Consider the following 17,528-nt stretch of genomic DNA (forward strand, 5'->3'; position numbering starts at 1 on the left):
TCACTTGATAGTGAGGGTTTACGATCAGACTGTAATTTGGAATATGCATTCTCCAAAAACCCACGACGCCTAAGAAAGCTTGTGTTTCCTTTTTGCTAGTTGGTGGAGACATGGCTGTTATTTTGTTGATCACATCCTTTGGGATGTGACAATGTCCGTCTTGCCATTTTATTCCTAAAAACTGGATCTCCTGTGCAGGTCCCTTGACCTTACTTTGTTTTATGGCAAACCCGGCCTTCAGCAGGATTTGGACTATTTTCTTCCCTTTTTCAAAAACTTCTCCTGCTGTGTTGCCCCACATGATGTCATCAATGCTTTGCAGCTGTTCCGGAGCCTCACCCTGTTCCAGTGCAGTCTGGATCAGGCCATGGCAAATGGTGGGGCTGTGTTTCCATCCCTGGGGCAGTTGGTTCCAGGTGTACTGGACGCCCCTCCAAGTGAAAGCAAACTGTGGCCTGCACCCTGCTGCCAAAGGGATTGAGGAAAACGCATTAGCGCTATCAATTGTGGCATACCACTTGGCTGCCTTTGACTCCAGTTCGTATTGAAGTTCTAGCATGTCCGGCACGGCAGCACTCAGCAGCGGCTTGACTTTGCTCAGGCCACGATAGTCTACTGTTAGTCTCCACTCTCCATTAGACTTCCGCACTGGCCATATGGGACTGTTAAAGGGTGAGCGAGTCTTGCTGATCACTCCTTGGCTCTCCAGTCGACGAATCAGGTCATGGATGGGAATCAGGGAGTCTCGGTTGGTGCGATATTGCCGCCGGTGCACTGTGGTGGTAGCGATTGGCACCTGTTGGTCTTGTGACTTTCAGCAGCCCCAAAACAGAGGGGTCCTCCGAGAGACCAGGCAAGGTGGACAGCTGTTTCATTTCCTCCATCTCCAAGGCAGCTATACCAAAAGCCCACCGGTACCCTTTTGGGTCCTTGAAATACCCTCTCCTGAGGTAGTCTATGCCAAGGATGCACGGAGGCCTCTGGGCCAGTCACAATGGGGTGCTTTTGCCACCCATTCCCAGTTAGACTTACTTTGGCTTCCAATGCAGTTAGCTGTTGGGATCCCCCTGTTACTCCAGAAATACAGATGGGTTCTGCCCCTATATAGCTTGATGGCACTAGGGTACACTGTGCACCGGTGTCTACTAGAGCCTTATACTCCTGTGGGTCCGATGTGCCAGGCCACTGAATCCACACAGTCCAGTAAACCCGGTTGTCCCTTTCCTCCACCTGACTGGAAGCAGGGCCCCTCTAATCCTCATCACAGTATTCGTTTCTCATTTCCTGCAAATACGAGTCAGAAGTCTCTTCGTTAACATCAGAAGTAAGATCGGCCCTTCTACTCTGTCTGGGGAACTGCCCGCTGGAAACTGGAGCAGCAATTTTCCTGGAAGAACCCCCTTTTGTGATTGTTTTCCCTTGCAACTCACGTACCCATGCCCCTAGGGCTGAGGTAGGTTTTCCATCCCACTTCCTCATGTCCTCTCCATGGTCATGCAGGTAAAAACCATAGGGTGCCCCGTGGTGTGTACCCTTTATATCCTCTGTCTTGAACAAAAGAACACTGACTCCTAATAGCCGAGATACTGGTCCGTACAGGTGGGGAGTAGGACCTATCCTCTTCAAGTTGCTGGACCTCCCGGGACAGTTTCTCCACAGCTGAGGCGGGGGAGGAAGAGAGATTTCTTTGTATTGCCGGAGTTGACCAGCCAATTTGTTCCAGCCACCGTTTGTTCCTCTCCATCTTTCCAGGTCATCACTGCCAATGAGTTGGCATATGACAATGGTGCGCTCCTTATAAACTTCTGCCACATGGGTCATGTGCACCTGACCTCATCTGGATCTTTGGATAGCTGTCCATTGTTCATGTCACCAGAAATCACCTCCAGCACAGCTAATTCCCTCAGGAATTGGATACCCTTCTCCATGGTGATCCGTTTGCCTGGGCGATATATGACATTTTCCTTGAAGGGATACTTTTCCTTCACGCTTGACAAGAGTCGCCTCCAGAGGCTGAGGACTCGCGTCCCTTTTCCAGTCGCCAATGCCCCCTTCCCTCGAAAGGGATCCCAGCTGCTTGGCTTCTTTACCCTCTAATTCCAGGCTACTGTCCCCATTATCCCAGCATCGGAGCAGCCAGGTGAAAATATGCTCACCTGGACGGCAGCTGAAATCTTTTCGTATATCTCGCAGCTCACTCAGGGAGAGGGATTGGGTGGTTACTTCCTCGTTTATGAGTTCTTCCTCTTCTTCCTCCCCGAGCAGTGGCCGGCCCTCCTCCTGTTCTCGTGATGGCCCTTCTCCAGGGTAGTCTGCCTTGTCCTCTTCTTCCTCTGGCTCCCTTTTAGAAGAAGCGTATTCCTCCCTTACTAAACGAGCCGACTTCCGCTTCCAAGATTTCTTGTGTACAGGGGCAACTGATACTGGCACAGGTTGGCTCTTTGGTTCAGCTGCAGGGCGTATCGCCAGGGTTGGAGTGGCTGCAGGGCCTGTCGTTTTATTGTCAGATCCAGAGACTTTCTCTTCCCCTTGAGGGTACTGAAAAATGTTGAACAGGGCTCGGTAGGCACGGGCCAGGCCCCAGCACGTTGCAGTGATCTGTGTCTCTCTGGAGTTGCCAGGGTGACAGCATACTTCTTCCAAATATTCTACTAACTTTTCAGGATTCTGCACTTGCTCAGGGGTGAAGTTCCAAAACACTGGGGGTGCCCATTGGCCTAGGTACTCGCCCATCCTATCCCACACACCCTGCCACTCATAACTGTCCAGCCTTGGGGCAGATCTCTGGATGATATTCTTAAATTGCTTATTAAGTTTAGACAAAACCGAAACAATATTCCCAAGAAATACCAATAGAAGTATCTTAACTACCCAAGGATGTTCAAGATACTGAAAAGTTACTGTAATGAAGGAGGAAACGTCATAGAAGAAGGTAGTGACACTGCCATTCTGTATTTCCTCCATAAAAAAACTCTCAGAGGAAGGACTGTAATTGCTAATTGTCTCCACGAAGTGGTACACCAAGTACAGTAATGGCTTCAGCACGAAGCTCAAATACCAGGTTAAGCTCAAGGTCAGTGTTTTAATAACAAACCTCCCAGGCAAAACATCACTAATCACCACAGACCACAGCAAACTGCAAAACCCAACACCAATCTCTAACACGTACAGCAAAAAAAAGAGCATGATGCAGATTAGACAAACCAGTATCGAGAACAGATGAACCAACATTGTGACCCGCAACTGTTAACAGATATAAATTCCTTAATGCGCTCTGGGTAATCTGTTATTATCTCAAACCCTTCGAGCCCCACGTTGGGCGTCAAAAAGGACTGCGTGGTTTAACCTCAGTCGGCAACTGAGCACCACACAGCTGCTTGCTCACTCCCCTGCACCCCACCCCGCAGTGGGATGGGGGAGAGAATTGGAAGAGTAGAAGTGAGAAAACTCGTGGGTTGAGATAAAAACAGTTTAATAATTGAAATAAAATAATAACAATATAATAATAACAATAATAATAATAATAATAATAATAATATAAAAAGCAAGTGATGTACAGCGCAATTGCTCACCACCCGCCGACCGATGCCCAGCCAGTCCCCGAGCAGCAGCCCCCCTGGCCAGCTTTCCCCCAGTTTATATACTGAGCATGACGTCATATGGTATGGAATAGCCCCTTGGCCAGTTTGGGTCAGCTGTCCTGGCTGTGCCCCCTCCCAGCTTCTTGTGCACCTCCAGCCTTCTCAGTCCGCAGAGCATGGGAAGCTGAAAAGTCCTTGACTAGCGTAAGAATTACCAAGCAACAACTAAAACATCGGTGCGTTATCAACATTGTTCTCATCCTAAATCCAAAGCACAGCACTGTACCAGCTACTAGGAAGGAAATTAACTCTATCCCTGCCAAAACAAGGACACCTAGGCACACAGGGGACAACAGGGCTGTGCTTCTCATAGACACGTCATGGGAGGAGAGTGTTCCTGCTGCTGGCAGGTGCCAAAGGGGTGTAGGTCAGTGGAAGAGGAACCACTTTGCACGTGGGAGGTCCTGGCTTCCATCTCCAGGGCTGCTTTTGCTCTTACTCCCTGGCCTCAAGTGGGTGAGTGCTGGAGCTGGGGCACTGCTCCTCTCCAGGTGCTGTGGGCCTGCCCTGACCTCCCAGGGCCTGGCTGAGGAGTGAGGAGGGCTGTGTGCACTGCCTCTGCTGAGCCCCCTCCTGGAGGAGAGGCAGGCAGCTGTGCTGGACCTGAGCTCAGGTCACTACCCTGCACCACAGATCCACCCCACACACCAACCAGGGGCCCTGCTTGGAGGCAAGGGGTGGCCCTCAGGGAGGGGATAGACATCAGCAGCAGACTGGGTGCTGGCAATCCTTCCTGGATGCACTGAGAGATGTGGTGTGAGGGTGCTGGTCCAGCCCAGGTGTCCTTTGGGACCAGGGCCACACTGCCCTGGTGGCTCTCCAGGGGTAAGGCTGTGAGATTGTCCTGTCTCCAGGTGGAGATCCCATACCACGCGGGAAGTACCTGTCTATGCCAACGGGTAGGGATGTCCGAGCTGGAGGAGCGACATTCCTTACCCTGACCCTGTCTCCCGGTCCTTTTCCCTCTGCCATCACCACTGGCTTGAGCAGAGCCACAGCTCAGGGAACCCGGAGCTGCTGAGGTCAGGCACAGCTCTGCAGAGGTGGAACTGGTGGGGCCGGCACCCACCTCTTGTTCCTGGGGGGGTTGGTGGCTCTGTCCACCCCATGTCAGTGGGAACAGGGAAGCACAGGCCTGTCCACAGCTGTGCAGAGGTGGGGAGGGCAAGGAGATGGTGCCTTGGCTGCTCCTCTGACAAAAACCTCTGCAACCAAAACGGGGTGTGAGACCCAATGTTTCACTGCAGGGTGCCCAGCCCTTGGGAACAGTGAGCCCAGATTCAGAGAAATACGGTATAAAAATGAAGCAAAGAAGAAGGGGGGTTGTGGGGATATCTTCTGAACACAGGACGGTGGGTGCCAGTATGGACACTGACCTGCAGATTCAAGCCACCCCAGGCAGGGACAGGGGAGAAAAGCCCAGTGTCTGTCCCATGCCACCTCCCCACCAGCACTGCCCTCCCGCAGGTGTAGTATTTCTCCCTTACTCTAGCACCTGGCAGAGGTTTGCCTCCTCCTCCTCCTCAGGGAAATGAGAGCCAGGCCCTGGGTGTGGGTGAGGGGGCAGCACACCTGAGCAGAAAGAGCCCATTTCAAGGCATTTGGGGCCTGACCAGTCTGGCCCTGCAGGCTGGGTTCATTCTCTGCAGCAGTGCGGGATCATCTGTGCCCCAGATCTGTGCAGGCTCCTGCAGCTCCTGAGGACCTACATGAGGGGCCTGACGGTGAGAGCCCAACCCTCTGCACTGCTGCCCCACGCTGGGAAAGGCCATGGGAGAGAGTAGCCTTCCTAGGGTGAGACCCCCAAGGTGATGGGTGACGCACATGGGCACTGCAAACACAGCCTCCATCCCCTGGGAAACTCCCACCGGGGCAGGCTCCAGCCCTGCATGTCCACAGGGAGAGGTGGGCCCAGAGCTGGGGAGGGAGGGGCTGGCTCCGGGGCCAGGGGCTGCCAGCAGGAAACCTCTAGAGACCAGGGCAAAGGAGTGTGTGAGCCTGGGCTCCCCCCAGACCCCCACAGGGTCACCCCAGGGGTGGAGGAGCTCCCAGCAGGGAATGGGCCAACGCTGTCATGGCACAGGCTGTTGGTGACGGCTGCCTCCTCCCCTCTTCTGCTCTAGGGCCAGATCCTGCTCTTTACAGTGACCTGTGGCTGCTCCCCGCAGGGAGCCCTGCTGTGGACACCCAACGCACCTTCCAGCCTGCAGCAGAGAAGCCCACCGGGGAAGAGCTGGAGGGCTGTGGAGACCCAACAGCAGGAGCAGGGAGGGCAGTTTAGGCTCCAGGTTCCTGCCCAAGTGTCAAACCCTTCTCCCCACACAGCTCCTGTGTGAAAGGTTTCTCTGCCCATGGGAGCTGGGACAGGTGAACGCCCCAGCCGAGGGAGGAGGGACCCTGGCTCAACTCCCAGCAGTGCCTGCATTAGGGGAGGGACACAAAATACCCTCTGCCATGGAAATGTGCCCACGTTAGCACCCTCCCAGGCAGGCCCTTCTCCAGGCCAGGGGCTGGATGGCGGCTATGGGTTCCAGTCCACGTCTCACAGGGATCCTTTCTCCCTCCCCCTGGCCTCTCCCTCATCTGCCTCCCACAACGCTGAGGGAAAGCTGCCCCCACCAACCCCCCCCACTCCCATCCCCCCTGCACCTGCACACAGGTACTGCCCCGACACAAACCGACACTGACACTCCTGGCGAGGCAGCAGGAGGGCAGAGGTGGAGGTAGGAGCGCAGCAGGAGGAGGGGTTCCCAGGGCTGCCATAGGGCCTTAATGCCCCTGCCCAGGAAGGAAGGCAGCTCTGGGGCTGTGATAGAAGTTCTCGGGGTCTGCAAGGACCCCCAAGGCAGCAGGAACAGCCCATGGAGACTGGAGTCCTGGCAGAGTCATTGAAGGGGCAATCCCAGGCCCGTGTTCCCCAGCAAGTGGCTCTGTACCCTGTGCCGAGGCAGTGGGGAGGACAGCTGCCTCCTAACCGCTGTGGGAGATGAGCCGTGGGCCGTGATCCCCCCTGTGGCTGGCTGGGGTGTTCAAGGCACCACGGCCACCTTAGGGCTCACTTCTGTGGGGCCACAACCCAGGCCTCATCCCAACATGGCAGCTCTGTCGTGGGACCAGCATGGTCCTGGGGGAAAGAGCAACTGGGGAACCCCGAGGTGAGGAGATGGGCGTTCCTGCTGGGGTGCATCACGGGACCTTGCAGAGAGCCATTTTTGTTGGAAACTTTTGCTGGCAGGATGGAAATATCAGCAGGAATATTCCCCTGGAACCATGGGCTCTCGCAGCCCCACAGCCTGACCCTGAGCCTGCTGTCCCAAGATGTGCCCTTTGCCCTCCACCATGTCTTTGTGCTCTGCTCCCCCCCAGTCAGCCTCAGGGAGACACCCCGACACCTGGGCAGGCAAGCACCAGCTCTGGCTCAAACCCCCAAAGACTTTTATTAAGAACAAATATGGAGGCACAGCGTAAAAACAGCATAATACAAATAGAGGACATGCCCAGCTGTTTCTGCTGCCCGTGGGAAAAGGGAAACAGTTCCCTGGTGCTCACGGCTCTCCCAGCTGCACAGTCCTCTCCTCCCTCCCGGCTGTACCCAGCTGCACGGCAGGGACGGGCTCTCCTGCTCTGGGCATCAGGGACTGTTGTGCACTGTCCGCTGGTATCGCAACCTTTGTGTCCTCAGGGCGATGCGCCAGAGACACCTCTTCAGCATCGTCATAGCCCATGCTCTCTGGGGACAGGGACCAGGCATCTCCCTCAGCTCCAGGGGCCCCAGCACTTCTCTGGGAGCGCAGGTTTGCCCCTGCAAGCAGCAAGGCAGGCCATTGCACGTTTGCCCCATGGGGTGCCTCTCCTGCTCTGTAGATCTCCAGCCTCCCATCTCCTCACTAGTCCTGAGATGTTCAGGTCTCTCTCCCACCCCCTGGTCCCCGCAAGGAAAAATTCCCAGGGCAGGTTCCCCCATCCCAGGAGGCTGGGCTCTCAGTACAGCAGCGATTCATCCAGCACCAGGGATGGCACCCCAGGAACCGGTAGCGCTATCTTTCCCTCTCACCTCCGGGAGCATCCCTGGGCCCTGCTCCCTCCTCTGGCGCCCTGGGCATTTCCCAGTCTCCCTGCCCAGGGGAAGGATCCTCCCCAGGGTCAGAAACCTCCCTGGCATCATCATAGCCATCTGCTGGGTCTCCTCCGAGCAGGACAGGGACGTCTGAAAGGAGAGGGGAGCTGGTGAGAGTGAGAAGATACACCCTGCAGAGCAGAGGATGGGAGGATGCGCAGGGACATGGGGCTCAGACACTGGTGTTGGCAGCACCACAGGAGACACGCAGTGTGCTCCCCAGCTCTGACGGTGACACTCAGTGACACCGCTGTCCATCACATGTCTGCAGGGACAGGACATCAACCCCTTCCTGCCCCTGTTACCTGGTGCTGAATGTGGACCATCCTCCTCCTCGCTGTCCCTGGGGTAGGGCTGCAGCTCGGTCAAGGACCCCTCTGAATCGGAGCCTGGAGAGAGGCACAGTGGGTGTTATGGGAGTGCGCTCTGCTCCCCTGGCTTGTGGTCAGTGCTGCTGGGGACGGGGGACCCACGGAGCCAGGGCTGAGTGGGGAGGAGGGCTCAGGACTCACCCTGCTCCCCTGGGATCAACCCTGTCTCAAAGGGCCTCCCAGAGATGCCTGGGGACAGCCCCTTCCCTCACCCCTCAGGTGTCACATAGGGGTGCAGGGACAGGCAGAGAGGGGCTGTCCCCGGCTGGGACAGGCAGAGCCGGTGAGGAGGAAGCTTCTCTCCCAGGCCCAGGACCTGGCTGCTCTCCCCACAGAACCCACAGACCCCAACTCCATGGGCCAGGGGGTTGCAGTGGGTCAGCCCCAGGTGAGGGCCAGGGGAAAGAGTCCTGCACATGTGCCCCCCCATGAGGGACCCACACCCACCTGACTGACTGAACCTTGCCTGCTTCTCCCACGCTGGGCTGTAACAGATCTCCTCATACACGGCCTCAGAGAAGGGCTCCCAAGCGCGCTCGGAGCCTGCGGATAGAGGCAGGGCTGGCTCAGGGACAGGCAAAGAGGGGACAGAATCCTGCTCTGTTCCCCCAGCCCTGTTCCCCTGGGCCAGCCCAGGGCTGTCCCCACAACACAGACCCGCTGCACTGTTCGGTCACCGCTGCCACTTCCTCAGTGAGGGCAATGTCTCCATGGAGATGATCTGGGGCAGTGACACCCTTGCACCGTCCCTTCAGAGACAGACCTTCTGCCCCTCTGCCCCCTGGGTCAGGTCCCTGGTGCTGAGCTTGGAGCAGCTCCCGCTTTTCCTCTCCCCCTGGAGCTTCCCCCTCTCTGCCCCATGGATCCAGAGCATGGCACGTGCCCTGCCATGGGGAGGTCAGGGTTGGGCAGAGGAACAGCCTGGGGGTCTGAAACCACGAGTATGGACCCTGCTGCCCCACGTTCTTCCTGGCATCTCCCCTGACCCAGAGCCCACTCCAGCACTGCCCAGAGTGCTGCCAGTGGCAGGTCCTCAGCTGTTTCCCCTCTGCTCCCATCTATCCCAGCCCAGCTCAGCCATTTGTTTCCTTGCCTCATCCCTAAATCCTCCCTGTGTCCTGACTCTCTCTACCCCTTGCTGCTGGTGGCCCATGGTCAGGCAATCAATGGGGCAGCACATGGGAATGCAGGCAGCACACACTCTTGTCCCCCCAGCTCTGCCTGTACCACTCACTGACACCCCACAGCACCCCTGGCCTTGCCAGGAGGCATCTTCCCCTGAGACCATGGGGGACAGACCCACCTCTGCGCCCAGCCCTGGCGCTTCGCACTTGCCCGGCCAGGAGGGCCAGGAGCAGGCAGAGAAGGGCTCCCAGGATGATGCAGATGATGACGGGCAATGAGACACTCCTGCTGCTGGTCGGACGGCCCCGAGTGGGATCTGCATGGGCAGGAACACAGAAAGGGCAGCACCAGACCTGGGAGAGGTGTGGGGCCAGGACACCCCAGTCCTGACCCCCATTACACCGGGGGTAAGGGGCCCCAGGGGGTGAGTGATGGGGAAGCTCCCACCCTACTGAGTAAATGACAGCCCTATCCAACCCCCTCCACCGCTACCCCGGTGCCTCCTCTCGGGAGCTTCACACCCCGACAAGAAGGCCCTTCCCTCCAGCTGCGGGTCACAGCCTGGCCTCAAGAAGACCCAGTGCTGGCAGGGAGGACAGGTTACCTGCTCAGGGGGTTGGTGCTGCCATTCTGAGTGCAGCTGCAGAGGAGGAGGAGAGCTGGGCTGAGAGGGTGGGTGTGCAGGTACCAGGGAGCCTCCTCTCTGACATGCCGTGTGTGTGTGTGTGTTTATATGTGTGTGAATGCATGCGTGTGCTTTTAGACATCCCTGACACATCCCACACAAATTGCCCCTCCTGCAGGGCTGCTCAGGGTGGCTGGAACAGAGCCCAGGGCCCTGCTCTGGGACACGGGTAGGATAGCACAAGCACGCTGGAAGATGCCCCTGGGGCCTGCAGAGCCCTGCTGGGTAGAAGACGGAGGACATCCAGCCCCACAGAAGCAGCTGCCCACTTGGGAACAGGCTCCCATGTTCTGCAGGGACAGCCTTGCTCTCAGGAGCTCTGGAGCCATGATGGGACCCAGCAAGGAAAAACGCCTTCCCTGGCTCCTTGCCTATACCCCCGTGAGGAGTCCCAGCCCTGCCGCTCACCTGAGCAGTTCACAGCAGCATCCTCCTTATGCCGGCAGGCACCGCTGTCCCCAGTCTGAGCCCAGCAGTCCTGCAGAGATGGCTCTGTCCCACGGCACTCCACCTGCTCCAGCCAGATGGGACCTGTCCCCTCCCCAAATGCAGCCTTGTCCAGGGCAGACACTGCGGGGCCACAGCCCAGCTGCCTGCATGCCACCTCGGCATCCTGCATGTCCCAGGAGTCGTCGCACACCGTCCCCCAGGAGCCGCGGTGCCAGACCTCCACTCTGCCCAAGCACCCATTCTTGCCTCCCACGGCACGAATCTTCTCCCTGTCTGGAGAAGGCAGAGACCTTCCAGGGCACCGGGACAGCAGGCAGAGCCCTGCCAGGTGAGAGGGGCATGCAGAGGAGCAGCTACCTGTGCAGCTTGTGGAGTTTGGGCACACAGTCCCCAGGGCTGGGGGCGTTTCTGACCGTCTCCCTGCAGAAGGAAAAGCTGGGGTGAAGGGGCTGCTGCAGGGGAGTCATGCAGCAGAGGGTGGGGCAGAGCTCTGCTCACACCTCCCCGTGCTGCCTCGCTCACGGCAGCAGCTGAACCCTGGTCATTCAGGGGACACACACAGCAATGTGGGGGACCCTGACTGCTCAGCCCCAAAGGGACCCTGGTTCACAGAAAAGCAGGAGGGTGTCCATGGAGGGGACGCTCCTCAGAGCCCTGGCTGGTCTCTCCTGAGACCTTGCCTGGAGACACCTCTGCCTCCCCCGGGCACTGCTGGGAGCCCGGCTGGCAACTGCTGGTGAATGTGTGGGGCTCTGAGAGCTGAAGTCCCATTTGTGCCACCAGAAGCAGCAGGGTCTGGCACGTAAGGTAAAAGCCCCTGTGGGCCTTGTCTCTGTACTTGACTGTGCCCAGCAGGGAGCAGGAGCTGGGGGGATGCTGGTGCCCGGGTAGCTCAGAATTACCATTGCAGGTGATGTGGGTCTCATCTTGCAGGTCATCGCACGACTGTGGGTCCCAGGGAGTGGAGGGACACTGCCAGAAGGAGCTGTTTCTCTCCCCACACTCCACACGATCCAGCCAGGCGGGGCCAGACACCCTACCATAGGGCAGGCGTGTTTCCAGGAACCCTCTATCCCCGCAGCCCAGCTCCTTGCATGCCAGCGACACTGTTTTGGGAGTCATTGAGTTGGAGCAAACGCTCCCCCACGTCCCGTTATAGAAAACTTGCAGGCGCCCGGAGCAGCCATCGCTGTTCTCCAGCCTCAGGTCCACGAACTCTGGGAGGAAAGTGGCCAAAGGGGAACATGCTGGTCTGGGGCTGTGGGAGCAGGGACATCCCTGCACCCCCCAGGCCCTCAGCCAGGCAAAGGCACGTCCAGCAAGTCCCCCTTGCACACATGGACAGAGAAGAGTCCCGGATGGACAGAAAACCCTGCCCTCCCCGCTCACCCTCAGGGACAGCTGAGCTCACCGGGGAACCCTGGTGGGACTGAGGAGACCCATGCATTGGCACCCCCGGGACGAGCTTGGGCAGGGGCCGAGAGGCAGCCAGGGACAGCCTCGGCCGTGGCCATCTCTCCCCTCATCCCAGCCTCCCCAGGCACTGGGGCCTGGGGCTATGGGAGCAGAGAAGCCTCTTCACCCCCCAGGCCCTCAGCCAGGCAGAGGCACGGCCAGCAAATCACCCTTTTGCCAGGGGGCAGAGAGAAGTCCCAGACGGACAGACACCCATGCCCTCCCCACTAACCCTTGGGGACAGCACAGCTTACAAGGGACCTCTAGTGGGACTGAGGGGGTTTGTGCATGCGTGTCCCCAGGACAGGCTCAGGCAGAGGCTCAGAGGCAGCCAGGGACAGCCTTGGCCGTTGCTGGCTCTCCCCTCGTCCCAGCCTCCCTGGGCACTGGGCTCCCACCACAGCTCCCGGCACAGACCTGAGCAGACGACTCCTGCATCCTCTTTGTGCCCACAGTCATGCTGCCCCCAGGACCCTGCTGGGCAGTCCCAGAGAGCAGCTTCGGCCCCAGAGCAGTTCACGGCATCCAGCCAGATCTGCCCAGAGCCTTCCCCGAACTGAGCAGAGCCAACCGCCTCCACCGCCCCTCCGCAGCCCAGCTGGTGGCAAACAACAGTGGCATCGGGCAGGTCCCAGCTGTCATCGCAGATGGTCCCCCAGCTGCCCTGGTAGTAGATCTCCACTCTCCCAGCGCAGCGCCCAGGCCCGTTCACCAGCCGGACCTGCCGGCTCCCTGCAGTGGGAAGAAACCCCAGCTGTCATTAGGGGCGGTGCCCACCCAGCCCAGAGCCTGGGGGGGGCCTGTGCAGTGCCACTTACCCCGGCAAATGACCCCCACGTCCTCTGCAATCCCTGCTGCCAGCATGCTCTTGGGCAGGGAGGTGTTGCAGAGGGTCAGGTTGGCCTCGTGCCCTGCACACCTGACCCCTCGCAGCCCCACAGGACCTGTCCCTCTCTGAGGCTTCGGGGGGTTGTAAGCTGTCTCTGCCTCTCCGCACCGCAGCTGCCGGCACACCACGCTGGCCTCCTGCATGTCCCAGTGGTCATCCAGGACCCTGCCCCATGTCCCGTGCTGGAAGATCTCTACTCGTCCGTCGCACCGACTCCCTCCAAGCACCAGCCGCAAGGACGCGGAGCCAGCTGGGCCTGGGGAGAGCAGCCATGCCCCAGCCCTTGGTGGCACCAGGGAGGCAAGCAGCCTGCGGCACGTCTCCAGGCTCTGGCACCCTTTCAGGGCCTTGAAGCTCTGCCTGCCTGTCCCCAGCCCTCTGCGGGAGCTCCTGGGCCAGGGCTCCATGGGGCTGGTTGCCCAGTCCCTGAGCCTTCCTGAGCCAGACGCCAGCTTTGCTGTTGGCGGGGCAGAGACACACAGCACGTCCCTGCCAATGCAGTTGGGGCAGCTTCCGCAGGAGGCAGCAATGGCCAGCAGTGGCCTGGGGATGGGCAGCACCAGGACAGGCTTTGCCCAGCCTCAGCACTGGCACTGGCACTGCTGAGACACCAGGCACAGCCCACACATCTCTGCCCATCTACGTCCCTGGGAATGGGGGACTGGGAGCCTGTGTCCCTGGCAGGGAGCAGAGCGAGGGGGGCCTCTCTGAGCAAACAGGATGAGTTTGGGGCTTGCACTGACCAGAAGGCAGGGCAAAGCCCAGCCCCGCTCTGCAGCTCACCCCCCTGGTCTGCCACTGCTGCCGGGGGCACCCAGGCAGCCCCTGTGATGGTGAGTTCAGGCTCTGAGGGTATCTCTCTGTGGCTGGAACAGGGCTGTCTGCAGCCAGGGGGTTGGCGATGATCCCCGCAGCGCTGCCCCGGGCCCATCCCACAGTGGGAGTTCAAAGGAGCCCAGGCCTAGTAGTGGCCCCGGAGCCTGAGCTGCTGACCCGGGGGGCAGAGACGACTGCTCCTGTTCAGTCCTCAGCTCTCCCACAGCAGAGCAGTTGGTCCGAGCAGGCAAAGCCCTCCAGATTGCTTCTGGTGAAGCCAGGGTTTCTCCAGGGAGAAATGCAGCCTGGCACTGCAATGGGGTCCCCTGCTTTGGATTTCTCTCTCATGCCAGGGGAAAATGAAGTTAATCCTGTGTTTTCCCAGCACTCACCTGAGCAAATGACAGCAGCGCTGTTCTCATGGGAGCATGGTGAGGCCCCCAAGGCAGTCACTGGGCACTGTCCCAGGTGAGCTTCTGTCCCATCACAGTGGAATGAGTCTTTCCAGACAGGGCCGGTTCCTCTCCCAAAATGCCCTCCTCTGGGAATGGACTCAGCAAACCCACAGTCGAGGTGACGACAGAGAACGTGGGCATCCAAGAGATCCCAGCGGGAGGCACAGAGAGAGCCCCAGGTCCCCAGCACATGGACCTCCACCCTCCCCTCACATGCCGTGCTGCCGTTCACCAGCCGGAACCCTGTGAACTCTGGGAAAGAGAAGGATGAGAGAGGGCAGACTTGTGCTCTCGCTCCCTCAGGAGCTAGAGGAGAGGCCAAATGGACGAGAGCCTGCCATCCTCCTCCTTCTGCATGATTTTAGGGCTGCAGACAACCACATCACCCCTGCTGTCCTCACACCTGGCACGGCACAGTCCCTACCCTGCTCCCCTGTCCCCAGCACACCCCCTGGCATTTAACACCCCAACAGGAGTCCTTACGTGTGCAGGTGACACCAGCGGCGTCCGTGTGGGTGCAGGGCTGGTCTCTGGGGGACCCCCTGGGGCAGAACACGAGGAAGGATTCATTCCCCACACACTGCAGCTCTCTGTCCCACATGGGACCGACACCTTCTCCAAAGTGAGCTGCTCCGGGGACGGACAGGGCTGTGCCACACTGTAACTCCCTGCAGACCACGTCGGCGGCTTTGGGACCAAAGTCTGAGTCACAGACAGTTTTCCACTGGGTTCCATCATGGATCTCCACGCGTCCTGAGCAGGGGCTGTTCCCTCCAACCAGCCGGACAAATCCTGGAGCAATCAAAGACCCCTGTGAGTTCCCAGAGCCCTCTGTCCGTTACCTGACCGCATCCCACCTAATCTCCAAGGAGGCCACGGGCAAAGAGTCCCACAAGCACCCCAGCAGCTCCCAGTGGGTGCTGATGGCACAAACACATCAGGGACTGCCTGCCGCTCCTCAGACATCAGCACAGCACTCATGGGCTGGCTTTTCTTCCAAACCCACAGCCACAGATACTGCTTAGAAAAACTGCTGCTGTCCTGGAGACCCTGGGATGCCTGGCACGGGCCCTAGGCACTTGCAGCGCTTGGAGCACTTGAGCCCAGGGAGATTGGCCCAGGCACTGTTGGCTGCTGCAGCCTGCTCTGCCTGCCGAGCTCAGTGCCAGGCTGAGGAACCCCTGGGAGCTACCAGAAACGCACCTCATTCCCAGAGGGTACACACTCTATGAGTGTACCTGCGGTTGCTGTCTCCACCAGCCCCAAGCTCCAACACCCACCCGGGGAGGGGTCCTCAGCCAGGGCCAGAAGTACACGGCCAGGCATGCACAGCCCCAGCCAACAGCTGGGCAGAAGGCAGGAGAGTAGGCAGAGGAGCAGCCCTGGACTGACACAAGCTCCCAAGGCAAGGACAGGCACCAAGGAGAGCCAGAAAGTGCTAGCAAATCCCCCGTGGCACAGGGCAGACAGGGGCTGGGGCCGACAGGAGAGGCTGGGCAGCAGGTCAGCACTGCCTGCACAGGGTTGTTTCCCTGTGAGCTGGCTCTCATGGGGTGACCCTGGAAGAAGAATGGGGTGGCCACGCCACCCTGCTCTTCTGCCCAAGCCCAGTGATCCTCCCCTGTGAGCAGCCCCTCTGCTTTGGGGGGACTCATGTCTGCCAGGGAACACAACCCAACAGTCCCTGGCCACCTTGGGCCCTTCCCTTTGGCTGTGGGTGGCCACGTGAGCTGCTCTCAGTGCCTCTGCCATGGGGGGACCTGGTCCTCCGTGCTGCCAGATAGCTCCTGCGTGAACAGAAGGAGAAAGTTGGGAACTAACAGAGACTGCGGGGCAGGGTGGGCATTCATCTTCCAGCCCCAGGCACCGATTGAGGGTGGGCTGAGCCACATCGGGGGTCAGGCAGGGACAGGTTCCCACTGGGCTTTCCTCAGGGACCGGGGAAACCAGGAATGAAAGTCCCAGCTCAGCAGTGTGACCGGCCACACTAGGCCCTTCTCTAGTACCCCCTTGTTTCCCTGAGGGCACAGCCAGGTCCCTTCCCCCATCCCAGCCACAAAGGTGAGGAATGGGCTGGTCCCTTACCTGAACATGTCACTCCAGCATCCTCATTGTGATCACAGTTGTGTTGACCCCATCCATTGTGTGTACAGTCAGACAGGGCAGACTCGGTGCCACGACAGCGAACATTATCCATCCAAATGGGGCCAGATCCTGGCCCAAAGTGTCCATACTGAGGAGCTTGAACAGCAGACCCACAGCTCAGCTGCTTACAAACCACTGCAGCATCGGCCATGTCCCAGGAGTCATCACACACGGTCCCCCACTGGCCCTGGTGTTTCACCTCCACTCTTCCAGCACAGCGTCCGCCACCATCCTCCAGCCTCACCACCGCAGCCCCTTCAAACATCGACATGGGACCCATCAGGAGGGCGCTGAGCCCCAAACTGCAGGTCTGGAGGTCCCCCCTGCCCAGGCTGAGTCACAGGCACTGGAGTGGTAGCCCTCCTCCTTCTGGGCTGTCCCCGGGGCAGTGTGGGGGTCCCTTTTCTCCCCATGGGCTGCAAAGAGCTGGGGGTGCCCAGCAGCAGACCTGCTGTGCCATTCACCACCCCACAGCCTGCAGCACCTCCTCCCACCTCAACAACCTCCTGCCCATGCCCACCCGCACACCATGGCTGGCGCTGCACAGAGCACCGTCTCCTCACCATCCCAGAAACCCCTGTACAGCCCTGTGCCCTCAGGCCCACAGCTGCCTCTCCCACCCAGAGAGACACAGGGAAGGGCAGAAGTTCAATTGACTTGAGTACCTTCTGCCCCTCATCTCAGTGGCACCTGCAAAGAAACCCGTTCTCAGAAGTATCCCGATGACCTCGCTGGTACTCACTGGCCCTGGGCTGTGGGACAAGGGAACCGGCACTTACCCCTGCACAGCTGCACCCAGAGGAGCAGCCACATCACCTGAGGGAACTGGAGTCCCTCTGTGCCCATCCTGAGCCTCCTGCCCTGCTGGCACAGCCCTGCTGCACCCCACTCCCTCTCACGGCTCCGGGGGACTCACAGGGACAACAGCGGTGGGAGGGTAATATATCTCTGCAGATGCCGACCCAGCTGCAGGAGGAGCCAATCGAAGCAGCAGCACCTTTTTAGACATGATCAGGAGCTATCTCCCCTCCAACACAGCCCAGCCCTCCAATGAACTTCTCCAGCGCCGTTCATGACCATATATGAGGGATGGCTCCGCTTCGGGTGTCACGGCCACTGCGGTGGGGAATCATCACAGGACAGGGCTGTGTGGGGGGGGGCGGGGAATGGATCTGTCACCCCTTGCATCTCGCTGTGGGGACCAGGGGCACTGAGCATCTCCTACGTTGGGCTCATCCAAGAGCCCAAGAGGCAAGTGACCAGCCATCCCCATGCTACAGGAACCACAGGGCTGGGACTGCACCAAGGTCTGTGTGAGGATGGGAAGGAAACAGCCCCTGCCCCTCCTACAGACCCTGCTGTGCTGGCAACAGCAGCTG

At 59.3% G+C, this 17,528-nt stretch overlaps 1 protein-coding gene across 1 annotated transcript; it reads right to left on the reverse strand.

Moving 5' to 3' along the window:
- Positions 1–7,132: 7,132 nt before the first annotated feature.
- LOC143171639 (antigen WC1.1-like) lies at positions 7,133–16,715 on the reverse strand. Its single transcript, XM_076360684.1, is given in 15 exon segments — positions 7,133–7,443; positions 7,696–7,848; positions 8,064–8,147; positions 8,577–8,672; positions 9,433–9,570; positions 10,348–10,662; positions 10,747–10,809; positions 11,292–11,606; positions 12,262–12,576; positions 12,663–12,989; positions 13,942–14,256; positions 14,488–14,835; positions 16,090–16,441; positions 16,444–16,562; positions 16,565–16,715. Coding segments are annotated over 15 exon segments (3,348 nt in total). The 3' UTR covers positions 7,133–7,186.
- Positions 16,716–17,528: the final 813 nt, after the last annotated feature.

This window comes from Aptenodytes patagonicus, chromosome 29 (assembly GCF_965638725.1).
Source record: "Aptenodytes patagonicus chromosome 29, bAptPat1.pri.cur, whole genome shotgun sequence".
Lineage (NCBI taxonomy): Eukaryota > Metazoa > Chordata > Aves > Sphenisciformes > Spheniscidae > Aptenodytes > Aptenodytes patagonicus.